Here is a 19,903-nt window from a genome sequence, read left to right as displayed (position 1 = left end):
ATTTCACCCAACTGGTAAGATGAAATGGAGACTTCACTTAGACTTTAAATCAGGAAAATATCCCTGTTCTGAAAAGCACTTAAGCACATGCATAACTTTAAGCAAGTGCTTAACAACAAAGCTTATGTTTAAATACTTTCCTGAATCAAGGCCTTACTCATGTCCACAATCTCATCATTCCACACTGACAAAGTCATTTCCGTCTCTCTGTGGCCTATAAAGTAGTGACAGCAAGATGGTAGCTGTGGCTATTTTGAAGGTAAAGAACAATAATGGTAGCAAGCTGATGACAGTAAAATCCTTCTTTAATTTAATGTACAAAAGGCTGCACTTCAGAGAGGTATCCTCAGTTGTGTGTTTTCTTTAACCAGCTGGACTCTACAACAATCTATAATTGATTGATGATTTATTAAAAAACTCTATTAATCATGTATTAAACCTGTATAAGCAATTTATAAATGTAACCTTAATATAAAGTGACATTTTCTTTCCTTTCTTTTTAATATCAGAGGTGGATATTTTTAACTTGCTGTATACCAGTTTGATGTATTGCAATTAGGTCACTAATGGCTACTCATTAGATAGGTATTTTGATCAGTACACACCAGATTATGCAGGAAATGAAAAGGAGCATTGCTGAAATGTGCTGGAAGAGTCAGGTTCCAAGTTGTGCCAGCGTTCAGCACTGGGCTGCTCGGCTGCAAATGTCTTATTGCTTAATGAACTTTTTGCTCCCTCAAGACAATAAAGCAATTTAAAATGTTAGGGTGCAAAGAAAAAGGCTCCAGGTTTCTTCAAATGCATCCAGGTGAACTACTATTCCCCAGACAGCTGAGATGAAGGTAACATTTTAAACTTCTAACTGTATTCCAGGCTGCAGTGAAATACCTGGTGCTTTAATGTTCAGTGGGCCAGAGTATACGTTAACAGGTACAGTACTTGAGCTTTTCAGGTCAAAGGCAAAAAAACACCAATACACCAGATCATAGAACAAAATAATGATGGAATATATGATAAATGGTGATTTGAAAAACTGAAACAATCCCAGCATTAATAAATAAGGGTAGGTTCAGAACTCTTAACAATAATTAGGGATATAGGGGAAATGTCTTCAGAAGCAAATAGTCTTTTTTGTATGCAGATACTGAAGTTATTGACCTACCTGGAATATATATGTATACACACATAGTATATGCTTTATAATACAGTGACTGTTACACTGTAGTTACATAGCAAATACAGTGTAACTACCCCACAGTGTGCCAACATTTTTATGGCTGACTTAGAACAACGCTTCCTCAGCTCTCGTCCCCTAACGCCCCTACTCTACTTGCGCTATATTGATGACATCTTCATCATCTGGACCCATGGAAAAGAAGCCTTTGAGGAATTCCGCCATGGTTTCAACAATTTCCATCCCACCATCAACCTCAGCCTGGTCCAGTCCACATAAGAGATCCACTTCCTGGACACTACAGTGCTAATAAACGATGGTCACATAAACACCACCCTATACCGGAAACCTACTGACCGCTATTCCTACCTACATGCCTCCAGCTTTCACCCTGACCACACCACACGATCCATTGTCTACAGCCAAGCTCTGCAATACAACCGCATTTGCTCCAACTCCTCAGACAGAGACAAACACCTACAAGATCTCTATCAAACATTCTTACAACTACAATACCCACCTGCGGAAGTGAAGAAACAGATTGATACAGCCAGAAGAGTCCCAGAAGTCACCTACTACAGGACAGGCCTAACAAAGAAAATAACAGAACGCCACTAGCTGTCACCTTCAGCCCCCAACTAAAACCCCTCCAACACATTATTAAGGATCTACAACCTATCCTGAAGGATGACCCAACACTCTCACAAATCTTGGGAGACAGGCCAGTCCTTGCCTACAGACAGCTCCCCAACCTGAAGCAAATACTCACCAGCAACCACATACCACACAACAGAACCATTAACCCAGGAACCTATCCTTGCAATAAAACCCGTTGCCAACTGTGCCCACATATCTATTCAGGGGACACCATCACAGGGCCTAATAACATCAGCCACACTATCAGAGGCTCGTTCACCTGCACATCCACCAATGTGATATATGCCATCATTTGCCAGCAATGCCCCTCTGCCATGTACATTGGTCAAACTGGACAGTCTCTACGCAAAAGAATAAATGGACACAAATCAGAGGTCAAGAATTATAACATTCATAAACTAGTCGGAGAACACTTCAATCTCTCTGGTCACGCGATTACAGACATGAAAGTTGCGATATTACAACAGAAAAACTTCAAAACCAGACTCCAGCGAGAGACTGTTGAATTGGAATTCATTTGCAAATTGGATACAATTAACTTAGGCTTGAATAGAGACTGGGAGTGCCTCAGTCATTATGCAAGATAACCTATTTCCCCTTGTTTTTTCCTACCTACTCCCCCCCCCCCCTTCCTCAGATGTTCTTGTTAAACCCTGGATTTGTGCTGGAAATGGCCCACCTTGATTATCATACACATTGTAAGGAGAGTGATCACTTTAGATAAGCTATTACCAACAGGAGAATGGGTTTGTGGTGGGGGTGGGGAGAAAACCTGAATTTGTGCTGGAAATGGCCCACCTTGATTATCATACACATTGTAAGGAGAGTGATCACTTTAGATAAGCTATTACCAACAGGAGAATGGGTTTGTGGTGGGGGTGGGGAGAAAACCTGGATTTGTGCTGGAAATGGCCCACCTTGATTATCATACACATTGGAAGGAGAGTGATCACTTTAGATAAGCTATTACCAGCAGGAGAGTGGGGTGGGGGGAGAGAAAACCTTTTGTAGTGATAATCACCCATTTTTTCATGGTTTGTATGTATAAGAACATCTTCTGTATTTTCCACAGTATGCATCCGATGAAGTGAGCTGTAGCTCACGAAAGCTTGTGCTCAAATAAATTGGTTAGTCTCTAAGGTGCCACAAGTACTCCTTTTCTTTTTGCGAATACAGACTAACACGGCTGTTGCTCTGAAACCTACACCACGATTATGTTTTTAACTGCTAAGTATTACCTGTTCATATAGGGCCTGATTCAAAATCCACTGAAATCAGTGGGAGTGTTTCCATTGATATAAGTGGGCTTTGGATCAGGCCCATTCTGGAAGTTTAATTACATTACTAAACTGCTTTTTATCACCCCTTTGATTTCATACTTGATTGATTTATTTTTACAACTCAGATACATTAACTATATTGTATTTACACTACAATCACTCAGTCATGCAATTAATCTTTCAGTTATATGACTTTAGTAGTCATTACTGATAATAAAAACTACAACTATACCATAATTACACTCAATACATTACAAAATGCATGTAAATACACTAGGGCTGTCCATTAATCGCAGTTAACTCATGTGATTAACTCAAAAAATTAATCACGATTAAAAAAATCAATCATGATTAATCGCAGTTTTAATTGCACTGTTAAACAACTGAATACCAATTGAAATGTATTAAATATTTTGGATGTTTTTCTACATTTTCATATATATTGTATTCTGTGTTGTAATTGAAATCAAAGTGTATATTATTTTTTATTATAAATATTTTCATTTTTCAATTCAACTCATATGAGTACTGTAGTGCAATCTCTTTGTCATGAAAGTGCAAATTACAAATGTAGGTTTGTTTTTGTTACATAACTGCACTCAAACAAAACAATGTAAAATTACAAGTCCACTCAGTCCTACTTCTTCTTCAGCCAGTTGCTAAGACAAACAAGTTTCTTTACATTTACAGGAGATAATGCTACCCTCTTCTTATTTACAATGTCACCAGAAAGTGAAAATGGGCATTTGCATGGCACTTTTGTAGCTGGCATTGCAAGAGATTTACATGCCAGATAGGCTAAACATTTGTATGCCCCTTCATGCTTTGGCCACCATTCCAGAGGACATGCTTCTATGCTGATGACACCCATTAAAAATAATGCATTAATTAAATTTGTGACTCAACTCCTTGGGGGAGAATTGTATATCCCCTGCTCTGTTTTACCCACATTCCGTCATATATTTCATGTTATAGCAGTCTCGGATGATGACCCAGCACATGTTCATTTTAAGAACACTTTCACTGCAGATTTGAAAAATGCAAAGAGAGAACCAATGTGAGATTTCTAAAGATAGCTACAGTACTTGATCCAAGGTTTAAGAATCTGAAGTGCCTTCCAAAATATGAGAGGGACGAGGTGTGGAGCATGCTTTCAGAAGTCTTAAAAGAGCAACACTCAAATGTGGAAACTACACAACCCAAACCACCAAAGAAGAAAATCAACCTTCTGCTGGTGGCATCTGACTCAGATAATGAAAATGAACATGCGTCAATCTGCACTGCTTTGGATCATTATCAAGCAGAATCCATCATCAGCGTGGATGCATGTCCCCTGGAATGGTGGGTGAAGCATGAAGGGACATATGAATCTTTATTGCATCTGGCACGTAAATATCTTGCAATGCCGGCTACAACAGTGCCATGAGAATGCCTGTTCTCATTTTAGGTGGCATTGTAAACAAGAAGCAGGCAGCATTATCTCCTGCAAATGTAAACAAACTTGTTTGTCTGAACGATTGGCTGAACAAGAAGTCGGACTGAGTGAACTTGAAGACTCTAAAATTTTACTCTGTTTTATTTTTGAATGCAGTTTTTTTTGTACATAATTCTACATTTGTAAGTTAAACTTTCATGATAAAGAGATTCCACTACAGTGCTTGTATTAGGTGAATTGAAAAATACTATTTCTTTTGTTTTGTTTTTACAGTGCAAATACTTGTAATAAAAAATAAATATAAAGTGAGCACTGTACACTGTATTCTGTGTTGTAATTCAAATCAATAGATTTGAAAATGTAAAAAACATCCAAAAATATTTCAATAAATGGTATTCTATTATTAACAGCGCGATTAATCGCAATTAACTTTTTAAATTGCTTGACAGCCCCAATATACACACACAATGATGTCTGCGTGACAGAGAGAGGTGGGTGAATACTGCAAAACAAAATTCTGTAACTATTCGATGATTTTTAAGGGAATCCACTTTGACTGTGTTCATGTCCCTCTCATGTTCATCTTTGTGAATATTATAGTAAAATAAATTCACTAGCAGAAATGTTCACCAAAACAAGCAAATATTGCAGAACATACACAAAAAGTAAATTTCCAATTCATAATTGTGAGTATCTGTACTGGAAACCTGATCCTAAGAATTGCACTAATCCAACCAGGAAACAAAAATATGCCACGTGACCTACCGATCCACTTAAAACAGCTTGAATTTAGGACTTCATCTACTGAATAAGTACGATGAACTGGTTGTGAATAAACTGTGCTCCAAAAATTATTTCCAGAAGTTATTCAACAAATAATTTTGAGGAGCAAATAAATTAGATTTGTAAACTATTTACAGATCACTTGCAAACTGAAAAAAGAAACGAAATTGCTAGAGAAAATTATTAGTTATGAATTAGTAACCTAGCTCACATATTAAACATGTTGGAAAGCCACTGGTGAGCTATGTGCATCATCCCAAATGAGTGCAGAGAAAGCCTTTATACCATACCATCGTGTATTCTGTATACACCACATATGTTACAGATAAACTATTTTAGGAGCATTCTGGAGCATTTTTATAGTTTCTAGTGTGACTATTTTTGTATCTCTCCATCTGTAAAGCCAAGTGCCTCAGAGACCATGAGTCCAACCATGCAGGGCTCAGATGGAGCCATAATAATCTTCACAAATAACTTACAAGGGTTTTTCTGTCCCTTAAGGCTGTCACAGATGTAACAGTTGTTATCTCAGACCTCTCCATGGATATAAATGTTTACTAGGTCACCTTGGGAAATTGGGACTCTCCAGTTTACAATGGCACTGAAATCCCATTTCTGGCTTTATAGGCTAGTGGACTTTAGAGGAAGCTGTGACATCATTATGTTTAGGAAAGCTGTTACGGGCCATGCCCTCAGCCTTTCCTGGCTCCCTTTGCACTGTGACCCGGGCTGCTGCTGTGGAACATTTCTCCACTGTACACATAGATGTGGACTGCCTCACTGCAGATGCTTCACAGTTTTTCACCCCCACACAGCAAAACCACAGCACTCACAATGCATTTAAGACCCCACCTATGCAGACGGGGCACAGGATTTTGCCAGCCTGCAGTGATCAGCATTTCTGCATGTTGTAAAATGAACAAACATAGGAAACGAAACCTCAAAAATTTCCTCTAACCCTAACACCACCAAGAAAATAAACTGTCCTTTAAGTACCTAAAACTTTACTTATGCAACAATTCCTCAGCTGAATTTTGATAGACGTGTTTTTAAATGGCTGATTTTTTGTTTTGTTTTTCTCTCTCTGCTTCACTTTTAATCTCCAAAGTCTGAATTTTAAAGGAAAACCCATCAAAGTCAGTAAGTAAAATATTGATCTCCCATCGACTGAGTCTGGGCCCTCTGAAAGCTCTTACCTGGAGCAGCCCTTCTTTTATTTGTTTTCATAGTGACACTAGGAATATGAAGAAAAGATGACACACAGCTTTCTATGAGGCATATGATAAAAAAACCCCTTGTCTAAGTGTTAGGGGCTTGATTCCACACAGTGCCACATGAATCCTGGAGATACTAAGCGCTTTCATTTCCCAGTGGCTTCACTGGGAGCTGAGGAAGCTCAGCACATTGCAGGACTGGTCCTATGATAGAGGAAATGGATTTCTGCATTGTGAATTTCTTTGCATCTTCTTTCTTTTCATGTTTCCAGTAGTAGGAAGCATTATTTTAGGCAGATAGGTTTAGTTCTCCCAGATGGGACCACTGTCAGTTCAGTGATCAGTTTTTAGCCTTACCAGTGTTGACAGTGTCCATTTAAATTTTCCTATTTGGGGAAAATATTACACCATAAGAGGAAATACTTTACAATACTCTGTCATGGGGGTGATTAAGAGAAGACACTAAGGGAAGTCATCATGGGACTTTTCTATTGCTTGTAATTTTTGTCCTCCTAAATTTTTCTCTCAGTTTTCTTGAGAGAATTTGCCCTGGCACAATCTCACCTCATTTATACCCTGCAGGTTTCTGCAACAGGAGTGTAAAATATCTATGTGAAATGAAAAGAAAGAGAGATGGGGAGCTCATCAAGATGTATAAAAAAAAAGAAGAGAGGCCAGAGAAAGAGAGGGAAATTGAACATATAGCTGCTATAGACAGGTGATGTTATATGCACAGATTATAAAACCAGAAGGGACTATTGTGATAATCTTGCCTGACAATTTTCATTTCTCCAGGGGACCAAAGGGATTTGAACCTGGGCCCTCTGACCCTGTGAGTGCCAATCCCCTAGGCCACCAGAACACCTTAAATAGCTCTAGTATGTACACACTATACAAAAGTCTGACCTGTACTCTACAACAGCCTTCCAGGAATAAAGAGTTGTATTGCATAGAGAAGATCTAATCTCCCAAACATCCCTGTACAATGGGGCAGGAATACCTCCTAGCACAAACCTGAATGCCAGGATGGGGATGCAACACAATCAGGGATAGGGAGGAAGGCATGTTGCTTCTTTTTAGAGCAGGAATAAGATGCATGAGCCAACCTGCCCTTGAGAAGGCAGGACGACTGTGAACCTAATCATAGGTCACAGCACAATTCAGGAATGATTTATTCCGATCTCCACTGCAGGACCAAATGGTATTCCAACCATGTCAGACACTACCCATTCTGTAACCAGGACTCATAACATGGTGGCTTTCTGTATCACACATGCAGTTTTGATTTTGTATGGCTTTTAATTCTATCACTGATGTAGAATGGCCATGTGAGGTGGGGGAGGAAATATTTTAACTTTCAATCCAGCAACAATTTCTAAAGTTCGTAATTCTGGAGGCACAGAACCTCAGTGCAAACTTCAGTGTTAAGAACGAAACTTTTTTAATTTTAGAAAAAATATTTAGACAGAGAAAAATGAATTCCAGTTTAGAGTTACAGTGAAATGCATCAATTATTAGTCTGGCAGAAGTAATTCATTAGTCATAGAGGAGATGAAAGAGATCAAGCATAAATCAGTTCTTATTCAGAATCAATAGAGAGACTGAACCGAAGAGAAAAAACACTGTGTTAAATAGATCCTGTTCTCTACTTCTCCACAATTCATGCATGCAGTTATGTAGCATTTTTCTGAATGGTGTTCCTGAGCTGTACCCATTAATTCAACATCAAGATAAAACTTTCATCTGTGGAAAAAATTAGGTTATAGTACCATTTTTGGAAATATTCTGGAAGTCTCTGTGATTACAGCGGTTTCTTCTGCGTAAACGTAGATACAGAGAGTCTGTCCAGCCTCTGAAACACATTAACAAAAGGTATTCAACTCATATGCTACAAATGAAACCATGGCTAGCTTTAAAGAGAAGGGCTGTCAGATTACATATTAAAAATAGATTAAAATATACAATATGTTCTCTGAACAGTTTTAGATCCCAATTCTGCATACACTAACTACTGGTGTTAGTATTTACTACCAAGTATAATACTTTTTATCAATAGTAGTCCCACCGAAGTCAATGGGACTACCAAGTGTTTGCAGGATTGAACCATTATTTTGCATTATTTGGCATATTTTGTTTGCTATGCCATTAAGCACATCCCTCATAGTTTAATTTTGGAATTTTGGCATAATTTAAGCCAATGGAGTACGGTAATTTTGACAAGTTGATAATTAAAATTCTAGGAAGAGATTCAAATTAACATTTTGAGGAAGATTTGTCAGAGTTGTATGCAAGCTGGACGCATACAGCAATTTAGAAAGGCAGGATAAGGCAATCAGCAGGTTAACGAGGGTAAGGGAAAACCAAGTAGCCAGAGGAAGCAGCCCGTAGGTGAGAAAAAGGTAAACCTGCCTTTGCCAGGTTTAAATTGCACTGGCTATTTCTGAGGATTTTCATTTAAACTCTTCTCTGACATAAATGACCAGGAAAGCTTTTCTGTGTGGCACAGTAGGGTCCCAAGCCTGAAACTGCCAAACAAGGCATTAGCATCCTTTAGATTTAATTCTCTGAAGAACAGGGAGACTCAGTGGTTTTGAAAATTCAGAAATCAATTTTAGATCCAAACCTGACATTCCTTTGTTTTTCTGCCTCCTCTTTTTACAGTTAATAATTTTCTATTAAATATAATGATTTAAGTGGAAATCTAGATATCCCCCAAAAGCTCTCTCTAGGCTGACAAGAGCTTTCAAATTGTCCATATTTCTAGTTGTGTTTATACTGATTCTTCAGATAATGGCTTCACCAACCTTTATGCTGGATGTCATTTACCAAAGCAATACTACTGACTGCAAGGATTTTGGCTTCTTGTTATAGTTGTGGAACAGTAAATAAGAGTGAGGAAGTATTGGCAGGACATTCATTTCCTCGTGTTTTAAATCTTGGACCGACTGATTTGAAAGACAGATTGTATTTGATTATTTTTTCCGTTTCCTTTGTACCGCAGAGAAAAATGTAAAAATCTCCTGTAAAGGAGAACAGCTTTAAGGAAAGCTGATAAAAAGATCGCTCTCTAGAACCCTTGTTGATACTTGTTGATCCCTACTGGGGCTGTTGAAGTTGTGTTGGAACTCAGATGTAGAGGAATTTGGGGTAAAGGATGGCAAACACAATGCAGATAAATATAAAGCCATAACAAGTCTTGAAACCAAGAATGAAAAAACAAAATATTACCTACTTTGAAATGGGATAATGCTGACCATTAACCATGAAAGAGGCTATAGAAGTAACACATTAAATCTCTACAGCCTTCAGCATGAAGTGGAAAGCAAAGCAAAGAAGATGCATTGGTCAAAGAATGCAATATTTAGTTAATCAATATAAATAATAAATGCTTCGTAGAAAACAGCATAATATCCCAGTTTTTTAATTCTGTTTACATAGGATTTTAGCTAGCTTTGCTTCAGTCCTGCTTTTACATATTCCAGATATATATTGGCCCAATTATTTTAAAGTAGATATGTAAATTAAAAACATGGGAGCAAACCATGACACTCAGAATCCAAGCGTATATATGCTAACCCCTAGGGCTACGTCTTTTCTCCAAGTCCCTAGTTTTGTAAATGGACCACTCAGAGCAACAAAAATAACTCTACTCACAGGACTGCAGGCTTGGAACTTGATATTTATTTAATTACACCACAACAAAGTGGTGACAAAAAACCCCGCATACTGACTAAACCGGAAATAAGAGGGTGCAGGAGTGGAGCAGGACTCCATCCCATAATAATTTAGACATAATTAACCCTGTCATGACCACTTTACTACATGCACCCTGAGCAGCCTCTTTAGGGCAGTGGTTCTCAGTCAGGGATACGTGTACCCCTGGGGGATACACAGAGGTCTTCCAGGTCATCTAGATATTTACCTAATTTTACACAGGCTACATAAAAAGCACTAGCAAAGTCAGTACAAACTAAAATTTCATACAGACAATGACTTGTTTATAGTTCTCTATATATGTACATTGAAATGTAAGTACAATATTTATATTCCAATTGATTTATTTTATAATTATATGGGAAAAATGAGAAAGTAAGCCATTTTTCAGTAATAGTGTGCTGTGACACTTGTATTTTTGTCTGATTTTGTAAGCAAGTAGCTTTTAAGTGAGGTGAAACTTGGGGGTACAGAAGTCTGGAAAGGTTGAGAGTCAATGCTCTAGGGCAGTAGTGGGCAACCTGCAACCTGTCAGCTCCCATTGTCCGGGAACGGCGAACCGCGGTCACTGGGAGCTGCGGGCGGCCATGCCTGTGGACAGTCAATGTAAGCAAACTGTCTCACGGCCCGCCCGTGGATTACCCTGATGGGTCGCAGATTGCCCACCACTGCTCTAGGGCATGAAGCATTAGTGGAGCTGCTCTGTGTCCATAACGCTATCCCCTCTGCACTCCATTTAGCCTACACTTAGCCTACACTTAGCCTATTCGAGCGGGTCAAAAAATGGAAAAAATTTCAGGAAAAATGTTGACGATTTGAAGTTGTTTCCATTTCACTGGCATCAAAATGGAGCAATTTTTCATTTGCATTTATTAATTTTTTGTGAAATACTTTTTCTAAAACATTTGCATTTTCCTTCCTTTCTTCCTCTTGTTGCCCCCATTCCTCAACTTTTTGCCATTCAGTGCAATAAAGTGAATGAGGTCAAGGGCTTCTCTCCCCCACATCCCCACTTTTTCATTTTCTCTTTTAGTTCTCTACTTTTCCAAACATCTCCAACTTTGTAAAAGTTACAGAATGGCAGGGTTAGTGTTTCATTTTCCTTTTTCACTGTAACTTTTTCAAAGGTGAGGACTTGCAAAAGTTGCAGGGTGGAAAAAGGGGAAAAGAAAAATGAAAAAGTGAAACACTCGCTAAAAATGCAAACATCATTCATTCAGTGGCAAAAAAAGGAAATAGGAAGGGGAAAAAGTACAAATCCAAACAAATCCACATTTAAAATTTTTGGAATTAAATTTTGGGGAGGGGCAGTATACCAAGAGCTTTATGCTAAAGTTTCTGGTTTTGAAAAAAGGAAAATTTAATCTTTTTTTTTTTCCAAATAAATTATGTTGACCATCTCTAGAGACTGCACAGAGGGCAAGCAAAGTTGAAGGAGTAGGTGAGGCAGGTCTGGCAGCCCACACATTAGTGAAAATGTTTGAGAGGAGAGAGAGTGTGGGGGAAAATCTTTGAGACAAGCATGATTTTAGGAAGAGCAGAGGCAGAGCATGCCAGCACTTTTATTTTTCCATTCAAACATTGGATTTTTCTCCCATCATCTTTGCTTGGTTTCTCCTCCCCTGTCTTTCTTTTCTTTTTTTTTTTCCCCATCAAGGCTTGCTGAAACTTGGCTTAGTCCTTCTATGAACTTACCCAATTGTGGAGTTCAGAAATCCAGTGGTCCCTGAGAAATGGGGCCAGTCAAGCTCATTGGTAAGAGCCACTGGGAGATCAGAAAATGATTTCTGAAAGGAAATTTAAAAGCAATTAAGATGGTTTTGCTTTCCCAAATAAAATCCCACCCACAGAATCAAACCAACATTCTCAGTTTGGAGCATCAGCCAATTAGGGATAATACCATACGTTTATATAGTGGTTACACTTAAAAAGTTGCTACTTATTTCGGAGATATTTCCTATCCCTAACATGGAGAATAAGAGTAGAACCAATAAACGCTTTCAGACTAGTAGAAACATTTTAAATGCATACATTGTAATATCAACTGTGATTCTGAAAGACCCCACAGTGCTTCACAAACTACAGCCTATACAATACTTACAGCACCACTGGAATGGTAGATATCGGCTTGCAGCATTAACTTCTGCACCCATCTCATGGACCCTTTGTCTGTGGGCAAAGGAGCCAATGGCTGCAAGGTTCCTAAGGGCCCATGCTATGGGGGAGATGGGATGCCAGGCATAACTACCTAAGGGATCATGTACCTCAGGGCTGAAGCCTTCTTTTCTCCCTGATCCCTAGGATCTGTGGGAAGGGTAGGGTGCAAACACATGCCGTTTTAGAAACTTCACAAAGTGAATCTGGGTTTCCTAGGCCTCAGTCAATCTCCTCCAGGTTTTACCACAGACATTTTTATTTTTATATTTTTTATTCACAGAGTTTGGAAGGAATCATCCCCATGGCAAGACAGATGTGACTGGGGATCCCTCTGCTACAGGGGAGAATCCAGGGATGGGGAAGGGAGTCAGGGGAGGGCACATGAATGGAAGGAGAGCGGGGAGCAGGGTATAAACCCTCCTAGCAGCAGGAAGAGCTGCTAGTAAGAACTTTCATGAAAACAGATACAGCCTTTATGTTTTTCTAGCCTCTGCTCTTATTTATCTCTGTAATACGTTTTAGAATACAGTTTCTATGAAAGACACTATGGGGATGAAAGCTCTATTGTACATTCAATAAATGGCACTCTATTCTTTTCCATTTCGATTTGTGAAAGCGTTAAAAAAATCACAAAAGGGAAGAAAAATAGCCTGGAGAAATCACCCCATCTCATCCTTGTGAGAAGACAGAGTAAATGTTCAGCTTTTAGCAATCTGAGGTACACTTTCAGAGACAAATGCACAAGTCCTTTGTGCTCATGCTGAAAAACTGTTGATGAAAAACTGTTTATAAACAAAGGAAGGTCAAAGCATAAAGTAAGGAAACCTACATGCTGCTGTAATGCATTTAATTTATTGACTTCATTTTCTTTTTAAGCAATTGTGTTTTTCTAAAAACCCCCACAACTATACACAACCAGCATGTGGATAATTCTTTCCAGAGGTGAACAATGAACAATAGAAGAGCTAAATGCTGCAATCCTTACAGGTTTTGATTCTTAGAGGCGGGGATGGGGGAAGGGGAGACTGCAAGTCGCATCATATTTGACCTACTTACAGTAAATCTGCTTTAGCTACCAAGGTGAAAACAGTTCTGGCTTGATAACCCTTCATCTCACTCTTAAGAAAAACACTGGGGACAATTTTCAGATCTGTCTGCTTCCAATTCTATATTTGTGTGTGCAAGAGGCACTTACTGCAGATGCACAAATACTCTGCACAAGAGAAGGAGTTTAAGCACACAATTTGGCTGGTCACTTTTGAAATTTTGGCCCAAAATATGTTTATTATAAGAGAGTAAGTGAAATGTTTAAAATAAAATCAGTAAATATAAAATAATGTTTAAGATCCCTTATCAATTACAGAATACACATGTAAGGCTTAAAAAAGATGATGAAATGTATTTTAAAACAAAAGCATCTAAAGCCACTTCTTTCTTTAGGACCTGCCAACACTTGGGGGGCTGGGAACTGTTGTCAGGGAACAAGTTTTATAGTATGATTTTAAACTGGTTCTCAGGCTAATTTAGGTTAAATATAGTATAGCCAGCACCTAGCCATGTTGAAACTGACTTGGAAACCATGTATTAGCTTAGAACTATGTTCCAACCTAAAACTGTATTCCAGTTTAGCAGAGACCCTGATCCATCAAAGTACTTAAGGCCAGACTTTTAAAGATATTTAAGCATGGGAAGATGCAGACTGGTGCCTAGCAGGATTTTCAAAAGTGCCTAGGGCCTATCTGCATCTTTAGGTGCCTAAATGCCTTTAAAAATCTGGCCCTCAAGCTCTACAGGGATGTCGTTTAGAAAGCATGTTGTAACCTAAAAAGATAATTCTAGCTTAACCTACCATGCAAACATGTCCCAGTCTAGAAGGGGGCCCTAGCTGAGTTCTACATTAGAATGGTATCCAACATGGTCTAGTTTAAACACCATATTCTAGACTATCCTGGTTTGGAAATGATGTTGCACCCTAGGAACCAGTCTTTAGCAGAAAATTATGAGAAGGATGTTCCAACCTAGTTTTGAAACTGTATTCTAGCATCAAATGTTATTCCAGCTAAGTCTAGTTATGAAGCAGTATTCTAGCCTAGGAATCATTTTCTGGCGATGTCTTAGACGAGTATACTAGACTATAGCCTCGCCTGGTTTGGAAATCATGTGCTAGCTTGAAGAGTCACAATTCTACCATATAGGGCAGTCAAAACAATGGGTAATTGTGTGTACAGTTACGAAGCTAAGCTGAAATCAAGTGAGCCTGAACCAAAGAACCTTCCCCTCACTGTAGGGGAATATTTTACAAAAGGGAGTTGGGCACCTAATCCTCATCTGAGCCTATGAAAAGTTCCCCCATCTATAAAACCATTTAACATACTAAACATGATGACTGAGATTTCCAAAGCCACTTAAGGGATTTGGTCTGGGATACACAGTTCCCATTCAATTTAATGGGAATTGCTTCCTTCATTTTAATGGGAACTAGGTGTCCAAGTCCCCATGGCAGCTTTGAAAATCTCAGGCTGTGTTTCTTTTCTAACAGCATAAATAAGTAATTATTAAAATTGCAGACCCTCTTTCTTTACTTCTTTAACATTCCTAATTTGCAACACTGCACGTTTAAAATTAGCAAAATAAAAATCCAATTTCTCAATAAAACAGTATCCTGAGGACCAAAATGTTTGCTAACAGAAAATAGCATGAACTTTGCAGGAGATGAGATTGAAGCTAAAGCATGGATGGTTCTGTACCGAAATATTGAATTTCAGCAATCACAGCGCCTGATCCAGCTCCCATTGAAATGGCCAGATTCCCATTAACTTCAGTGGTGCAGGAGCAAGCCTGTAGTGCACAGTTTTCAGACTATGCTTTCTTCATGAGCTATGCATCTAAAAAGTGAGGAAAATATTTCTTGCTTGAAGGGAGATGCCATAAATATAAAGGGAAGGGTAAACCCCTTTGAAATCCCTCCTGGCCAGGGGAAAGCTCCTCTCACCTGTAAAGGGTTAAGAAGCTAAAGGTAACCTCGCTGGCACCTGACCAAAATGACCAATGAGGAGACAAGATACTTTCAAAAGCTGGGAGGAGGGAGAGTAACAAAGGGTCTGTCTGTAGTCCTCTTGGCCGGGGACAGAACAGGAATGGAGTCTTAGAACTTTTAGTAAGTAATCTAGCTAGGTATGTGTTAGATTATGATTTCTTTAAATGGCTGAGAAAAGAATTGTGCTGAATAGAATAACTATTTCTGTCTGTGTATCTTTTTTGTAACTTAAGGTTTTGCCTAGAGGGGTTCTCTATGTTTTTGAATCTAATTACCCTGTAAGATATATACCATCCTGATTTTACAGGGGGAATTTCTTTATTTCTATTTACTTCTATTTTTTATTAAAAGTCTTCTTGTAAAACACTGAATGCTTTTTCATTGTTCTCAGATCCAAGGGTTTGGGTTTGTGGTCACCTATGCAAATTGGTGAGGCTTTTTATCCAACATTTCCCAGGAAAGGGGGGGTGCAAGTGTTGGGAGGATTGTTCATTGTTCTTAAGATCCAAGGGTCTGGGTCTGTAGTCACCTAGACAAATTGGTGAGGCTTTTTACCAAACCTTGTCCAGGAAGTGGGGTGCAAGGTTTTGGGAAGTATTTTGGGGGGAAGGACGCGTCCAAACAGCTCTTCCCCAGTAACCAGTATTAGTTTGGTGGTGGTAGCGGCCATTCCAAGGATAACGGGGGTAATATTTTGTACCTTGGGGAAGTTTTGACCTAAGCTGGTAAAGATAAGCTTAGGAGGTCATAAATATAAAGGGAAGGGTAAACCCCTTTGAAATCCCTCCTGGCCAGGGGAAAGCTCCTCTCACCTGTAAAGGGTTAAGAAGCTAAAGGTAACCTCGCTGGCACCTGACCAAAATGACCAATGAGGAGACAAGATACTTTCAAAAGCTGGGAGGAGGGAGAGTAACAAAGGGTCTGTCTGTAGTCGTCTTGGCCGGGGACAGAACAGGAATGGAGTCTTAGAACTTTTAGTAAGTAATCTAGCTAGGTATGTGTTAGATTATGATTTCTTTAAATGGCTGAGAAAAGAATTGTGCTGAATAGAATAACTATTTCTGTCTGTGTATCTTTTTTGTAACTTAAGGTTTTGCCTAGAGGGGTTCTCTATGTTTTTGAATCTAATTACCCTGTAAGATATATACCATCCTGATTTTACAGGGGGAATTTCTTTATTTCTATTTACTTCTATTTTTTATTAAAAGTCTTCTTGTAAAACACTGAATGCTTTTTCATTGTTCTCAGATCCAAGGGTTTGGGTTTGTGGTCACCTATGCAAATTGGTGAGGCTTTTTATCCAACATTTCCCAGGAAAGGGGGGGTGCAAGTGTTGGGAGGATTGTTCATTGTTCTTAAGATCCAAGGGTCTGGGTCTGTAGTCACCTAGACAAATTGGTGAGGCTTTTTACCAAACCTTGTCCAGGAAGTGGGGTGCAAGGTTTTGGGAAGTATTTTGGGGGGAAGGACGCGTCCAAACAGCTCTTCCCCAGTAACCAGTATTAGTTTGGTGGTGGTAGCGGCCATTCCAAGGATAACGGGGGTAATATTTTGTACCTTGGGGAAGTTTTGACCTAAGCTGGTAAAGATAAGCTTAGGAGGTTTTTCATGCAGGTCCCCACATCTGTACCCTAGAGTTCAGAGTGGGGGAGGAACCTTGACATGGTGGCACAGTGGTGGGATTAACCTGAAATCATTTTGAGATCCAGTTGAGATTTTTTGAACTAGAAATACAGATTTTAAAAAGGAATTTTTAGGAAGTCCAGAAGGCAGCTTTGAAACTGAAAGCAGCTTGGTTTCTCTCTGCTTTGTGGCCAAGCAGAGACAAAAGGGGATTATCTTGTGAATTGCAGGTTTTCTTGCCTGGAGGCAGGGTACTTAACTCCTGCAGGGAAATTCACAGTCTTCCAACCCAGAGGTTTTTTTTTTTTTCTTTTCTTCCTAAAAGTAAATAGGGGGTGTGTGCTCTACCCATTTGCCTGGAGACAAAAGTGGCAGGGTTTTTTTTTAGGATTTTGATTTTTTTTTTTGTTTGTTTTACAAGGAGCACAGGTTTGAAAAGAAATTTTTTTTCTTCTTTGGGCTGGGTAAGCAGGTTTCCAAGTAGTTGGAGGTTTTTTGCTTTAATTTGGGCCCAGAGCAGAGACAAGGGAATTGTCTTTTTCTGTAGGCTGACAATCACTATCAGAGAATAGGTATTCTATTCCAGCACAGCAAAATTTTACAGCCAAGTTTTGTTTGTTTATTTCTAAACCTCGGGTGTAAAGTTAGTTAAAAACAGAGAGGTTAGAATGGCCAAATCCTCAGCTCGACTACAGCTGGAATTAGCCAAATTTCAGGCTGAGGAAAAACAAAGGGAACATGAAAGACAGATAGAACTCATGCGGCTGAAGAAGGAACAAGAAAGGGAGGCAGAACAACACCAAGAGGCTGCCCACAAGAGGGAAATGGAGGCAAGGAAGCATGTGGAGGAGGAGAGGGAAAAAGAGAGGAAGCATGTGGAGGAGATGGAGAGGATAAAGGCCCAGCAGAATATACCAACAAACCCTAGCAATCCTTCTCCAGGTACCACTTCCCATCCCAGAAAGTTCCCCACCTACAAGGCAGGTGATGATACTGAGGCCTTCTTAGAAAACTTCGAAAGGGCCTGCCTTGGGTACAACATCTCTACTGACCAATACATGGTAGAGCTGAGGCCGCAGCTCAGTGGACCCTTAGCTGAGGTGGCAGCTGAAATGCCTAAAGAACACATGAACAAGTATGAACTGTTTAAATCCAAGGCGAGAGTCAGAATGGGGATAACACCCGAGCAGTCTCGTCGGAGGTTCAGAGCCCTAAGGTGGAAACCAGACATGTCATTTACCCGACATGCCTACCACATTGTAAAACATTGGGATGCCTGGATATCGGGAGCAAGTGTTGAATCTCCAGTAAATTTGCCCTTCCTAATGCAAATGGAACAATTCTTAGAGGGTGTTCCTGAGGAAATAGAAAGATACATCCTAGATGGGAAACCCAAAACTGTAATTGAGGCAGGAGAGATTGGAGCCAGATGGGTGGAGGTGGCAGAGAAGAAGAAAACTGGTCGCAGTTGGAGCGGAGACCAGAAGGGACCACCCCAGACCACACCCTATTACCGGGGGCCGCCCAAAGCCCCACCTACCTCCCAAAGAACCCTCCAGACCCCTTATCGTCCCACCACCCCGTTCTCCAGCAACCCTCCTCGCCCCAGTGACCCGTCAGCTGGACGATGTTTTAAGTGTAACGAGCTGGGGCATGTAAAGGCCAACTGCCCCAAGAACCCCAACAGATTACAGTTCATTGCACCGGAATCACACCAGAGGTCCACAGGCCCAGATACCTCCCAGATACCCTTGGAGCGGAGGGAAACTGTGAGTGTGGGTGGGAAGAAGGTCACCGCGTGGAGGGACACCGGAGCACAAGTGTCAGCTATCCATGCTTCCTTAGTGGACCCCAATTTAATCAACCCAGAGATCCAAGTGACGATTCAACCCTTCAAGTCCAACTCTTTCAATTTGCCTACAGCCAAGTTGCCTGTCCAGTACAAGGGCTGGTCAGGAATGTGGACTTTTGCAGTCTATGATGATTATCCCATCCCCATGCTGTTGGGGGAAGACTTGGCCAATCATGTGAAGCAGGCCAAGAGGGTGGGAATGGTCACCCGCAACCAGGCTAAACAAGCCGTGAGGCCTAGCTCTGTTCCGGAAACTTCTATCAGGACCCAGTCAGAGGTGATGGACCTGGACCCCAGGCCAATGTCTGCAACAGCAGTAGTGGATCCAGTCCCAGAGACCCAGACGGAACCAGTCCCAGAACCGGAACCAGCCGAACAACCAACACCAGACCCCGTGTCAGCACTGAATCCAGTACTTGCAACCTCAACACCAGAGGGCCCCACCGAACCTGAACTGGCAGCAGCCGATAACCCTACACAAGAGGCTCAGCCGGAGCCTGAATCCCAACATAGTGCACCAGCGGAGAGCGGTTCACAGTCAACAGAAACAGCTCCATCCCCTATATCGCTTCCAGAGGGACCAAGCCTAGGTCCACAATCCCATGAGGAACTGATGTCTCCAGCATCAAGGGAACAGTTCCAGACCGAACAGGAAGCAGATGAAAGCCTCCAGAGAGCTTGGACGGCGGCACGGAGCAACCCACCGCCTCTCAGCTCTTCTAATCGATCCAGGTTTGTTGTAGAAAGAGGACTTTTATACAAGGAAACTCTTTCTGGGGGACACCAGGAAGACTGGCATCCTCAGAGACAGTTGGTAGTTCCAACTAAATACCGGGCCAAGCTCTTGAGCTTAGCCCATGATCACCCTAGTGGCCATGCTGGGGTGAACAGGACCAAAGACCGTTTGGGGAGGTCATTCCACTGGGAGGGAATGGGCAAGGATGTTTCTACCTATGTCCAGTCTTGTGAGGTGTGCC

At 40.4% G+C, this 19,903-nt stretch overlaps 1 protein-coding gene across 5 annotated transcripts in view; it reads right to left on the bottom strand.

Annotated features, from left to right (window-relative positions):
• AOAH (acyloxyacyl hydrolase) overlaps positions 1–19,903 on the bottom strand; it is a 141,022-nt gene that overhangs the window by 44,438 nt on the left and 76,681 nt on the right. For all 5 annotated transcript variants that reach the window (XM_073332890.1, XM_073332885.1, XM_073332887.1 and 2 more), the window contains exons 13-14: positions 11,953–12,044; positions 8,313–8,395 (exon numbers count right to left, since the gene is read on the bottom strand). In XM_073332890.1, coding sequence (XP_073188991.1) covers positions 8,313–8,395; positions 11,953–12,044 — 175 coding nt within the window. The remainder of the gene's footprint in view (positions 1–8,312; positions 8,396–11,952; positions 12,045–19,903) is intronic.

The sequence above is a fragment of the Lepidochelys kempii genome, chromosome 2 (genome assembly GCF_965140265.1).
Source record: "Lepidochelys kempii isolate rLepKem1 chromosome 2, rLepKem1.hap2, whole genome shotgun sequence".
NCBI classification, from domain to species: domain Eukaryota; kingdom Metazoa; phylum Chordata; order Testudines; family Cheloniidae; genus Lepidochelys; species Lepidochelys kempii.
Note: the sequence above shows the minus strand (reverse complement) of the source record. Positions and strands in the feature narration are given on the sequence as shown.